The sequence below is a fragment of the Copadichromis virginalis genome, linkage group LG22 (genome assembly GCF_057382275.1).
Source record: "Copadichromis virginalis isolate Kocher_CV1m ecotype Utaka linkage group LG22, C_Virginalis_male_GT1.1, whole genome shotgun sequence".
Classification (NCBI taxonomy): domain Eukaryota; kingdom Metazoa; phylum Chordata; class Actinopteri; order Cichliformes; family Cichlidae; genus Copadichromis; species Copadichromis virginalis.
In genome coordinates, this window is record NC_140638.1 from 36842094 (window position 1) to 36855701 (window position 13608).

Consider the following 13608-nt stretch of genomic DNA (forward strand, 5'->3'; position numbering starts at 1 on the left):
TCCTTCATTTCTTGTGTGATGTCTTTCTTAAACGTGGAAAACTCGGTTTTAAACTCTGCTTTAAGTGAGTGAATTTCCTTAATGATGTCCTGGAAGTCTGCGTGAGGGTGGCTAGCTACATCTCCTTCCATCTGCTCGCCTTGCACGCTGTTCTCGGACATGAATGCGTTGCCTCCTCTTGCCAGCTCCACTTGTTTCACAAAATCCTTAATGTTTCCTTGTCTTTTTGACCTTCTTCCACCTTCCATGGCATTTATTACACGGTTTAGCGGTGGAAATATTCGAATTCTGGTTCTCTTTCGAGTTTTGACCGGGAGCTGCAAGCTTATGCTGCCATCTTCCTTACGTCTCCCTAGTGGTCTCAGGACAGGGTTTTTAAAAAGGGAAAAAAGGAGACACTGATATGCAGGCTGGAGGAATAAATCTTTGGTAGACACCTAGCTTTGCCTCTGAGCCACAGCTGACAGCTTCAGCTTCTCATTATTACTCCCTGAATGATCTTTAGTCAGAGCTTGCGTCAATAAATAAAGGATAATGCACCCTGCCACAGAACAAAGGTTAGGAATGGTTGCAGGAGCACGACGGTGCATTTTAAGGGTTGATGTGGCCTCCAGACCTCCCAGATATCAATTCAATCAAGCATGTGTGGAATGTGTTGGACAACCAGGCTGTTCTTCACAGCTTACAGGATGTAAAGAGTTTGCTGCTGCTAACATCTTGGTGCAGACACTCTGGCACATCTTATTACCAGGGCATGGACTTCAGTGGTGTCCGTCCCTGATTGGTCAGGGCTGTTTTGGCAGCAACACAATATTTGGCAGGTGGTCATAACGTTATTCCTGATTGGTGTACATGTTCATCGTTATACTTACATTTATATTTATTTAGTACTTTGAGTCAAACGTTTACTTATATAATGTGAACACTTGCTTCACGATGGCCTAAAGAGATTTTTGTTGCGAGTCCAGAAAATAACGTGTGCTGACTGTGATGTTGTTTTTACATGTTTGCAGTACAGAGCACTGTGAGGGGTCCATGCAGCCACTGGTATCTGTGAGCTTTGTCTGTGTTCTAATACAATAACCTCCTTGGTCTTTGAGAGAGATCACATCAAAATCAATAATTATTTTTTATTGTTTTTTTCTCCTGCTGTTATTTTATTCTTCCACAGGCGGAAAATGCTCTTTACCTTTTACTGTAAGTCACAGTAATGTTGTGCTGACTCTTTAGGACTCGTGCAGAATAAAGACACGTTTGTTTGTTTTTTAAATATTATTTGTGTCACTTTTGCCAGTCTTGTGATCTTTTTGTTTTTACATCTTCCATAATGATTGGCACTTTTTATATCTTCCTATTTATTTTGTTTTATACAGTTTTATATAAAGTACAGTGGCACTGCATATAGTCTGAGAAAATATAAATAAAATTCAAAATGAAATAAAATTTATTAAAGCTCTGAACATTTCAACATATGTGACCAACGACTTGTAGGAGAGATGATTCCATCTAGTGGACAGGAAGTGACATTACACCGTGCTAATCCCGATCATGATCAACACGATGACCAGTCCAACACATAAACCAGCAGTGGGGAGTGTTACTACCGTATGCAGGAGGCACAAATGGTTTAAATGGTTGGAGGCAAATATCGGCAGGTACCAATAAAAAACTTTATTAATATGCCAAATTACAGTTATTTACTGCATTTCTCTGCAGACAAATGAGTTTCAAGTGGTTTCATGTTACGCTTGATTAATGTCAGAATTCTCAAAGAAGTCCAGTGTGCCAGCTAAAAACAGGGGTTTAGTATTTATTTATTTAAATGCGTTTTGGAGCTTTCTTAATTCTGTTCATCAGGACGTTTTCACTGGGAGAAACGTTTCGTCACTCATCCAGGTGACGTCTTCAGTCTCAGCTGACTGCAGGTTTCAATCTTATAAACAGGACATCTGCACAATGACTGAAACCAGCCCACTGAAGGAACAATGGGCTGGGAGGTCAGTTCCTTAATCTTAATTATGCAAACTCTCATTGATCAACAACCTCTGATCAGTGGCCATGAGTACCATTCACAGAGAGTTGGGGAATGGCTGCAATCACAGCATTGTAAGATGGTGACAGATGCACCCTTAGGCCCCTCCTCCATTCAGAGATGGTCTTTCCCTTTTCACGTAAATGGCCTCCTTGACTCCGCCCTCAAACCAGCGTTCCTCCCTGTCCAGGATGTTACATCCTCATCATTGAAACAGTGTCCACTGGCCTGTAGGTGTGCATAGACTGCAGAGTCCTGGCCTGACGAGGTGGCTCTTCTGTGTTGTAGCCAGAGCTTGTTTGGTTTCCCCGATGTATAAATCCTGGCAAACCTCCTGCACTTAACAGCATACACTATGTTACTCTGTTTGTGTCGGGGGACACGATCCTTGGGGTGGACCAGTTTTTGGTGCAGCGTGTTTTGGGGTTTAAAAGCCACAGAGACCCGGTGGTTAGAAAAAATGTGTCTCAGCTGCTCCGATACTCCTGACACGTACGGGATCACTACAGGTTTTTGCTTAGGCAGCGGCTGTCCTTCTCTCCTGTGGGGATGGTGTTCGCTCTGTGTTATAGCGTCCTGATGACACCCAGTTTGTGCTCCAGTGGATGATGAGAGTCAAACCTTAGATACTGACCCATATGTGTAGGTTTACTGTACACGTCAGCTTTTAGATGTCCCCCATTACTGATGGAAATCTCACAGTCTAAGAAGGCTAACCTGCCACTTTTCATATCCTCCCTGGTGAATGTGATGTGTTGGTCCACCGAGTTAATGTGATCTATGAATTGTGGTACGTCCTGAGATTGGATTTTCACCCAGGTGTCATCCACATACCTGAACCAATGGCTTGGTGGTGTTGCAGGGTAGGATAGCAAAGCCCTCTTTTCCACTTCTTCCATGTACAAATTGGCCATGATGGGTGAAACTGGGGAGCCCATGGCACACCCGTGTTTCTGCCTGTAGAACTGAGCCTTGTATGTGAAGAAGGTGGAATGAAGACAGTTCAAACACACTTGGTGGATGCTGACGCTGGTCCTGTTGCTGAGGTCATCCTGTAGTCTCTTACGGACTACCTCCAACGCTTCCATGACTGGGATGCAAGTGAAGAGAGATGTAACGTCGTACGAGACCATGGTTTCATCTGCCTCCATGATGACATCTCTCACCTTCTCAACAAAATCCAAAGTGTTCTGGATGTGGTGTTGAGACCTGTTTATTAGATTGGGGGAAACCTGCAGTCAGCTGAGACTGAAGAAGTCCCTTGGATGAGTGACTAAACGTTTCTCCCACTGAAAACGCTACATCCAGAGGAACAGAATCAACTTTTGGAGCCTTCTAAAGTATTCGTTTCCTCGTTCGATGGTCTAATAAATCTGACCTAAACAGGGAAAAGGCTCTCAGGGCACACATACCGATGGGCCAGAGGCTTCATGTTTATTAGGAGGACTGGAGAAATGATATTAGAGCCGTCACAGTTTCTCACAGCATCATCCACCAACTCAAAGAGTTTACTCAACTTTTCTATTCTGCTGGAATCCTGTTGACTCCTGCACTAAACGATATTTAACCTGCTCCTTTACCTCTGGCCTGACAGAAATGTCAATCACACCAACACAGCCCTGACTCTACGAAGTCTGAAACAAACAATCCAATCACAGTCAGGTATGAAAGTGACTCATACGGCAGGTTGTGTACCAATGGTCGTGTTTAATTTTAAACAGGATTATACACAAATAAAAACCATTAGCTTATTTTATTATCTAAAAAAAAAAAAAAAAAAAAGAAGCCCACACACACAATCCGTATGGACTGGGAGGAAAAGGTGGAAACGTGAACTCCACAGAGGCCATGATGTCCCGGTTCAGCAGTAGATGGGCTCTGGCAGACTGGATGTCACATAGTCCTGCTGTAACTCTGTGGACTGCCAGTGACAGTCTATCAGTGCATCGTACAGTTCCTCACTGTGCTCCATGAACTTCCTGTTGGCCTCCACCACATCCACCTCCACACTTGGATCTGCGAAACACAAACATCCACTTAGAAGGTATATGCGCTGCAATTACACACAAGCCTCTTTATTAGGTAGACCTCCACCACTCAAGAACGCAAATATTTGTTTTGCCAAATCACAAGGCAGCAGGATGACCTGTTGAAGACCACAACACCAGCATCATCTGTTTAAAACATCAGCAATGGGCCAAACTGCATACACACGAATAAATAAGTAGGAATACTGCTAGTGTTACCCCTCAGCCTACTAGGAGACACACCTATGATATCAATGTCATGTTATCACATTCACAAGACTTTCACAAAACGTGACCTCTGACCTTTAGTTTGAGGTCACTGACATTCAAACTTGTCTGATGTTGTTAGTAGACGAAACGTTTCTTCCACTGTAAATGTCCAGATCAACACAACCAACCCGTTGAAATTGCCTTACCCAGATGATCGAGCATGCATCGAGAAATTTGAACCCACTTTGGCCCCGACTGCTTGAAGCTAGTACGAGCACGTGCGAGTAAATGTGGTTATCCCAGCCGGGCATTTGTCGAAGCAGGGAAGGCGCCTACAGAACGCTCCAAACCCGTAGTGGTCCCTTATGTGTCAGGAGTTAGGGCTGTTCGATATAACGATATATAATCGCATGACGATATAAAAACATCTATCGTTTGTTTCGTGGTGTCGCCAAATAAACTGTTTACTGCAATATTTTTTCATGTTTTGATGTCACTGTAGTGGCTACATTCATTTCTTAAAGCTCTCTCTTTCTCTTATATTTAATATAACCACACTACGGACGGACAAAATGGTAAAACCATCGCGTGTCCGCTTGTTTATTTTCCACATAAACCTTTCACAATAAAGCTCAAGATCCTGTTGAGACTTTTCAAAATAATCTGCATCACGTGAAAGAGTATGCAGAGTGTTTACAGATGAGAAGCAAAAATGAGCCGTTAGGTGCTCCAAATAAACCTTAGACTCAAACGTTAGAACTTTTCCCCGCAGTACGCCGTGTAATAAATACTCACAAAGAAAACGGCGGCCGTTACAACTTATGTCTAAAAATGTGTCGTTTCATGTATCGGTTAAAACACTCGACTCAGCTACATGACGCGCAGCTGGAAACACGTCACGCAAGTCGAGCTGCCCGAGATTCACAGAAAATGTAAAATTTTTGTGATTTATATCGTTATCAGGACGATGGATGTCTTATATCGGGATATGAGATTTGGTCATATCGCACAGCCCTACCAGGAGTATCGGAACATTTTCTCTAAACACAGAGTCTCTGTGGCTTTTAAACCCCAAAAAACGCTGCGCCAGAAACTGGTCCACCCCGACACAAACAGAGTAACATAGTGTACGCTGTTCAGTGCCAGGATTCATATATCGGGGAAACCAAACAACCTCTGGCTACAACAATGAAGAACTCGTCAGCGGGGCAGAGCGACATGAGGGAAATCTAATATCACAATATTTTCTTTATATAAATATCACCAAATGTTTAAATAACCTCCAAATGTTATTTTCAACCATATAAACCTAAAATTTCACTGCTATACTCAGTCAAATCGACCATTCAATGGTTTTTTTCTACTTGAATACAAAGAAAAAAATCTGAATGTTTTATTTTAGCCGTTCTTTAACCATCAGGTGCACAGAGGATACTGCCACAGTACGTCTGTGGTCAACACCTTTAACAAAGGATTTTAAAGGTTTCTTTGGTGTGTGGGGAGACGTTCACGTGCAAAGTTTAATATTGCCATGGCAACTCATACTCGATGGTTAGGATAAAGACATTTTAACCATTGTACGTGGAGAGACTCGCGATACAATGAAAATGTTCGATATCGCCCAGCCCTACTCGTCAGGCCAGGACTCTGCAGTCTGTGCACACCTACAGGCCAGTGGACTCTTTCAATGATGAGGATGTAACATCCTGGACAGGGAGGAACGCTGGTTTGAGGGCGGAGTCAAGGAGGCCATTTACGTGAAAAGGGAAAGACCATCTCTGAATGGAGGAGGGGCCTAAGGGTGCATCTGTCACCATCTTACAATGCTGTGATTGCAGCCATTCCCCAACTCTCTGTGAATGGGACTCATGGCCATTGATCAGTGGTCATGACCTCCCAGCCCATTGTTAGTCAGTGGTGCTAGTTTCACTTATTGTACAAATGTCCTGTTTATAAGGTTGGAATATGGTATCTAAGCAGATTCTTACTCTGGATGGCATTACCTTGGCCTCCAGTAACGCTGTGAGGAACCTTGGAGTCATTTTTGACCAGGACATGTCCTTCAACGCACATATTAAACAAATATGTAAGACTGCTTTCTTCCATTTGTGCAACATCTCTAAAATTAGAAATATCCTGTCTCAGAGTGACGCTGAAAAACTAGTTCATGCATTTATTACTTCCAGGCTGGACGACTGTAATTCATTATTATCAGGAAGTCCTAAAAACTCCCTGAAAAGCCTTCAGCTGATCCAAAATGCTGCAGCAAGAGTCCTGACAGGGACTAGAAAGAGAGAGCATATTTCTCCTGTTTTGGCTTCCTGTTAAATCCAGGATTCAAAATCCTGCTCCTCACATACAAGGTCTTAAATAATCAGGCCCCATCTTATCTTAATGACCTTGTAGTACCATATCACCCTATTAGAGCACTTCGCTCTCGCTCTGCAGGCCTACTTGTTGTTCCTAGAGTATTTAAAAGCAGAATGGGAGGCAGAGCCTTCAGTTTTCAGGCCCCTCTTCTGTGGAACCAGCTTCCAGTTTGGATTCAGGAGACAGACACTATCTCTACTTTCAAGATTAGGCTTCAAACTTTCCTTTTTGCTAAAGCATATAGTTAGGGCTGGACCAAGTGACCCTGAATCCTGCCTTAGTAATGCTGCAATAGACGTAGGCTGCCGGGGGATTCCCATGATGCATTGAGTTTTTCCTTTCCAGTCACCTTTCTCACTCACTATGTGTTAACAGACCTCTCTGCATTGAATCATATCTGTTATTAATCTCTGTCTGTCTTCCACAGCATGTCTTTATCCTGTCTTCCTTCTCTCACCCCAACCAATCACAGCAGATGGCCCCGCCCCTCCCTGAGCCTGGTTCTGCTGGAGGTTTCTTCCTGTTAAAAGGGAGTTTTTCCTTCCCACTGTCGCCAAAGTGCTGCTCACAGGGGGTCATATGATTGTTGGGTTTTTCTCTGTATCTATGAAGCGCCTTGAGGCGACTTTTGCTGTGATTTGGCGCTATATAAATAAAACTGAATTGAATCCTGCAGTCAGATGAGACTGAAGAAGTCACTTGATGATGAAATGTTTCTCCCACTGAAAACGCTGCAGCCAGATGAACAGGATCAACCTTTTTGGAAACTACTGCTCATCTTTTTCTTATTTTTTTAAGTCTGGCATGTGAAAATAATGACAAGCAACAGCAAGCAGCTGCCACCCAGGCTAAATGCTAACCTTCCAGTCCTTCGTCCTCCTGAACGGTTTCACTCTCCTAAAACAAACAAACAAGAGGTTAGAATGATTCCATCTGTTTAACAATAACTGATATCTGCAACTCTGGTTTAACAGAGACAGCAGTTACCTGTGCAGCAGAATACTGTGAGTAATCATACTGCGGATAGTTGTAGCCATACATTCCTCCAGTCTGGTCATAGCCCCAGGAAGAATAAAAGCCAGGATAGGTCTGCTGCTGGTACTGGGTGTACTGGTCATAGTTTTGTCTGTATCCAGAGGTAGACTGCCATGATTTGTGCTCCGACTGCTGCTGCTTGTTCTTTAAGCTTAGAGAGGAAAGCACAGAAACACTCGTGAACTGAGCCAGTCCTTGGGGCTGTACTACGGGCACAAATACAGCCGTGTCCTGACAAAGGGAGGTAAGATTCTGAGAACTCACTTGTTAGCAGCCAGGCTCAATCGCAGAGGCTTGCCACCCAGCCCCACAGCTCCCTGACACTCCTCTAACGCCCGCTTCTGCAGCCGCTCATCAGGGAACTGAACGAAGCCACAGCCCCTGCAGAGAAACACGGCGGTGTTAAACTCACGAGGGAGCAACTCGTCTTAGGACCACCAGAAGTTTTCTTATGTTTACACCACATTTTAAAACAGAGGGTAAGAAAACGCTCTAGATTCAGTTTAGTTTGGATACTCCGGGATCATGTTTGAGTCTGGATAGGCTCAGATAAAGACCAACACTTAATTATACATTCGTGGTGCTGTTGATTTTGGCTGCCAGTTAAATCCACAGGCAGTATGGTCAGTGTGGAAAAAGTCTTTTTATACACAGTTACACAAAATACTGCAGAAAAATCAGGGTTAGACTGAAGTTAGCAGCACACGTAGCAGAACATAGTCGCAGCTATGGAGCGGAGCAGTGTCTGTAACATGTTCATATACTGTCTGTCAAATTCATCGCTTCAAAGTTCATCAACAGTCAATAATTGTCCCTTTTACGATAATTAACACGTGTGTAGGTCCCAGTCAGTGAATCACTGCCTTATTGTGGTGAAAGGGTCTGATTGTTTGTTTGCTGTAGGGGCAGACTGGTCCTGAATGAAGGACCAGAGAAAGAGCGATTCAGAAGACCCCCGTGACTACAACATCAAGGCAACAGTTCACCCTGCCCGGGATACCGGGGGCCATGAGAGGCAGTGGGTATCCTGGTATCCACTTGCCTTGGGGTTTTCCTCAGTGGACGAGAGGGTTTGCTCCCTGAACGGGTCCTGACTGTCATCTGCACGCGCCAAAGGACCATTCAGAGTATCCCGCCTTCTTGGGAGTCCCTGTGTGGGGACTCTGTCATCCTACTGGGGGACTTCAACGCTCATGTGCGCACTGACAGTGAGACCTGGAGGGAGGGATGGCCTTGCTGACCTGAACTCAAGCAGTGATGTTACCGGAGTGTTGTTTGTCAGTTTGTCCATAACAAACGCCATGTTTGAACATAAGGGTGTCCGTAAGTGATCGCAGTACCAGGTCGCCCGAGGCCGCAGGCTGATGACTGATTGTGTAATCGTATCATCAGATTCACGGCCGGATGTTCTGGACACTCTGTGAGAGGAGGACTGAGTTGTCAGTTAATCACCACCTGGTGGCGAGTTGGACCAGGTGGCGGGGGAGGACAGACCTGCCACACCAACACGTATAGCGAGGGTGAAAATATGACTGGATGAGTGCAGCAATGCCATTCTGTAGATCCAAATGTGTTCTGACATGTTAATACTTACTTGGAGTTGCCCATGCTGTCCAATACCACTTTTCCACCACGACAGGAAGGGTAACGATTGTAAAAAAACTCATAAAGCATCCCATCATCCACATCTGGAGTGAGATCTCCGACAAACAGAGAATACATCTGCCTACAACAAGAAGAGACAAAGTCAGAGCAGCGCTCCGTGATGGTTCTGTCATTAGGACCGTTCCGGTCACCTTGGATAATTCTGCTTGTCCACCTGGACTCACCCGCTTTCCTGTTTTCCAAAGGTCGCTCGGTTTAACTTGAATCTTGTGGGCTATGAGAAAATAAAGTCCAATCAATCAACAAATGAATAAAATCTCTGAAATGATAAACAAACAAACAAAAGATAAGGCTGTTGTTAGCAACTGCTGTTCTCCATACCGGGTTGGCTCCCGGTAAAGGTTTTCCATTGATTTTGCGGAGACACCTCTCGGCTGTGGCCTCGTCTGTCATCTCCACAAAACAGTAACCCAGAGCACCCCTGGGGGACGACACACTATTTAACGTCATTATAGAATAACTGCAAATAAGAATACTGCATGTGAATTCAGCTCTTACCCTGTCATCTTGTTGCGGATGATCCTGACATTAACCACCTGCTCGCCCATGGTGGAAAAAGCTCTGGTGATGAACTTCTCATCCATGTAGGTCTCCAGCTGCAGAGCAGCAAAAACAGTTAGCTATGTGATCACTGTAGTGATTACTGTTAGGAACGAGTCGGGCTTCAGCTAAATGTTTCTAACAAGAGAGGGAAGATAAATCTCCTTTGGTCCACAGAACTGCACAGTGAGAAATAAAATGTGAAATTCCCCCTTTTCTAATGAATCTGTCACAAATCTGGGCTCAAAGTAATGCTGGTCTAGTTAAAGTGCGACTTATCACAGCTGTGCCACTCCTATCAAACTGAGGGTACAGTTTGCACAGGTTCACCTAAACTGGACAATTGGAAATATGCTGCCTGGTCTGACAAGTCTCGAGCTCTGCTGCAACATTTGGGGGACAGGGTCCCAGGTTTAGATTTTTAAATACATAGTGAGATTGAAAAGATGCAAAAATATACACGTTCCAATCATTTGCTGGTGATTTTACCAAGATAGTTTAACTACAACCATTTCTAGGTTATACAATACACGACACATTTTGCAAATATTGTTGAGTCTTATGCATCACATCTTATATAACTGAGATGGATCTTAGTTTCCCTTTCAGCGATTTGCCTCTTAACATAACAATTAAAGTGATTTTAAAAGTTTGCATTTTGTGTGTCACAGGACATGCTATGGATGATGCCCGCATTACCCGGTTATTTCTCTGTGTAAGAAAGTCGTCAGCAGCTTCTCCTACAGCTGGAGGAAGAGAAGAGAGCTGGCTGAAGTGCAAATACAGCTGGGTCTTCCAAGTCACCAGCTACTCACAGAGGCAACAGCTCGCTGGGGATCAAGGCTTCTCGTGATAGAGAGAGTTCTGGAGCAGGAAAGAGCACTTTCTAAAGTTCTCTGTCGACATGAAAACCAGACCTCTAGTCCCTACTTGGCAGGACATAGAGGTCCTGGAGGCAGTTCAGAAAGCTCTCAAACCCTGTCAGGACTTCACTGATGCACTTTCAGGAGAAAAGTATGTGACCCTGTCCTGTGCTACACCTGTTTAACACTAGTCTCCTGGCACCTGGAGAGGTGACCTGTTGGACATGGCTTCTTTTGTGGATCCACGGTTCAGGGCGAAATACATCCCTAGTGAGAAAATTAATGCACTAAAACATAAACTCGTCTTGGAGGCAGAGTCTCTGCTCAGCTATCAGGGCACGTGTTTGTCTGAGCTGCCTGATCCAGCCGTGCCTGAGTCTGCAGACCAAGAAGAAGCAGCAGTGGGTGACACAGCTAAAAAGAGATCACTGGCAAGCTTCTCCCAGCACAGCACAGCCACCAACACTGGTTTCACAAGGAGGGAGGCAATCGAAAATGAATTTTCTAGCTACCTGTTGTCAGTTTGTGTAGAGTGATGCTGACCCTCTCAAATGGTGGAAGGAACATGAAGTTGCCTTTCCAGCACTGAGCCTCCTGGCCGAGAAATACCTTTGTGTGCCAGCTACCAGCTCCCCTTCTGAAAGGACTTTTAGTTGCAGTGGAAACATGGTAACCTGCCACAGGGCATCCTTGAAGCCTGATACTGTTGACAGATTAGTTTTCCTGGCACAAAATCTGGAAGCTGTACAGTAGCTGGCCTTGCCAATTGTTTGTGTTCTTTCTATATTGTTATTGTCATTGGAGATTTGCACAAAGACCCACTGAGCAAAGAATGTAATTTTGTTCATTTCATTCAATCTGTTTACATGTTTAGTTTTTTGCACAAAGTACCAGATGATTGTTCAGGAATACACACAAGGAAGCAAAACTTTACTTCAGTGTAAGCCACTTCCAAAGGCCAAGTTGCCTTTGTCACTTTTGCTCTGCATCTTTTTAGTTTACATTTAGTTTACAATTGTGAGCTTTTTGTTATACATGAAAAAAAAATTTTTTACATTTTATTTATGGAGCATTATTAAATAATAAACGTTGACAATTTATTTTTGACTAATTTTTCATGTACATCTGCAGTTGTATGTTAATAAAAGTGCCTGTGTGACATCTGGGACAAGCAGCTTTGACTAAGAACTCTGTTTGTTCTTACTTTATGGGATTAAAGAAAAATAATCAAGATATATACTGTTTATCGCCACCCAGCTAAAAAATATCGAGATATGAATTTTGGTCCATATCGCCCAGTCCTATTGGTGCTGTATAAATAAAACAGAATTGAAATTGCTTGCATTAATAAATAGACTGTAGTCAGCAGGATCTGTGACACTGTTAAACACAAAATAAAGAAATTTGCTGTTTTGTACCCACAGCATCATTACCAACCGAGTCCACTTTATAGAGCTGTTATACTTGTTGCTGCCCTCTTGGCCAGATCGATCTCGGACAAAAACAAACATTTTTATTGTCATTGAGACTCTTGAGCTGCATTAAGGATATAAAGTGACTTGAGATCATTCATGAGAGATTTGTCTGACATATTACCAGCAAGATATTAACAACAAAGACTGGAAATCGCTTTTAGTGCAACACTGGTATCAGCCAGCGAGTTGCAGGAGTTTGTTGCAGTAGGTCTGATAAGGAAAAGTCACTGTTATGGGTAAAGACCGGTTAAAACCGTGTCCTGGGTTTATCCGCGGCTAAGCTGCGGAACGCGGATGTATGCTAAATGTATGCTACACGAGAAAGCGTGTTTTGGTCTGTCCACGGTTGGTGTTGGCCCCTGACTGCCACATTAAACACAAAGTAACCGTCTTACAGGAACTCCGTACAAAGTTTTGTGCGGCAACGCAACATTACATGAAGTCAAGTTACGTTCATTTGGCGTGTGCGGCTCGTTTACAGCTAGCTAACACTCACGGTCAGACCAAACAAGTTACCGCGACAACAAGCTGGAAGCAACTCACGTTTCCCATCCATAGAGTACTCATGGCGCTGCCGCGGTGAAGATCCGACCACGAATACGGTTTACGGTCCAACTGCTAAACTACACCGAAGCTTCCTGTACGCTTTAGCCTAACGCGGACCACGCGCCACCGCTAGGTCCTACGTCACTCAAAAGGGCTTTGGAGCGTGATGTCACGGGAGGGGGCGTGGCTGCCGAGGCGCCATTTTAGCAGGCCAAACAAAGGAGCGAAAGCACACGGATGGCATCAGCAATGGTTCGCACTTGCTGTGTTGTCGGTTGTAATGATCGCACGATCGTGAAGGGAATAAGCTGGAAATGGGCTGTTTTTATTCTTTCCCCACCTGGAAGCATCGTGAGGCAGCTCGTGTATCCATGTTACCAAAAGAAGCGCCTGGATAGCAGCTGTGAGACGAGCTCCACAGACATCTGTTGGTGCTCCAGACATTTTCATTCAGGTAAGATCTGAATAAGTTCATATCACTCTTTGTAGCCTATTAGTGTTATTTTCAATGCGCTCAGAGCTCATACCAAATTAGAACAAACATCCTACTGAGTGATTTTGTAGATTTATGTTCTGTTTATAGAGTTGCTATTTGTTTTTCATTATTGCAGCAAACCAGTGGCGTGTCCAGCGGGGTGGCCTGGGGGGGCACAGGCCACCCCCCCAACCAGACTGGCCACCCCAGGTGCCACCCCAAAGGCAAAACAATAAAATTCAATCAAATATCAAATGTACGATTATGTTTTCACGGTGAAGCTCAGATATCTGAGTGTAAGTGAATGCAGCACCGGCTTCTGCGCTATGTGCATCACGTTAGCAAAGGTAGGAGAGCCAAGCACGAAAGA

At 44.1% G+C, this 13608-nt stretch overlaps 1 protein-coding gene across 2 annotated transcripts; it reads right to left on the reverse strand.

The window, feature by feature from the left end:
• Window positions 1–3719: 3719 nt before the first annotated feature.
• Window positions 3720–12930, reverse strand: LOC146683832 (tRNA selenocysteine 1-associated protein 1-like). Of its 2 annotated transcripts, none has more exons than XM_085446072.1 (9): window positions 12761–12930; window positions 9838–9935; window positions 9661–9760; window positions 9504–9553; window positions 9269–9400; window positions 7939–8055; window positions 7627–7825; window positions 7500–7536; window positions 3720–4048 (listed from the first exon to the last, which is right to left on the reverse strand). In XM_085446072.1, the coding sequence occupies exons 1-9, from the start codon at window positions 12782–12784 to the stop codon at window positions 3894–3896; spliced, it is 912 nt and encodes a 303-aa protein (XP_085302198.1). In that variant the 5' UTR covers window positions 12785–12930; the 3' UTR covers window positions 3720–3893. The 2 variants fall into 2 exon arrangements, with proteins under 2 accessions (XP_085302198.1, XP_085302197.1); XM_085446071.1 differs by having other exon boundaries at window positions 9661–9775.
• Between the last annotated feature and the right edge of the window lie 678 nt (window positions 12931–13608).

Bases quoted from the DNA above. Each gene is read 5' to 3' on its own strand.
- LOC146683832 (XM_085446071.1), bottom strand. From the start codon at position 12,784: ATGAGTACTCTATGGATGGGAAAC. The intron at 9,776-9,837 runs GTAAGAGCTGAA...GACGTTAAATAG, and splicing joins ATCCGCAACAAGATGACAGG to TGTGTCGTCCCCCAGGGGTG. The intron at 7,826-7,938 runs GTGAGTTCTCAG...TTCCTCTCTAAG, and splicing joins TTGAGCCTGGCTGCTAACAA to CTTAAAGAACAAGCAGCAGC.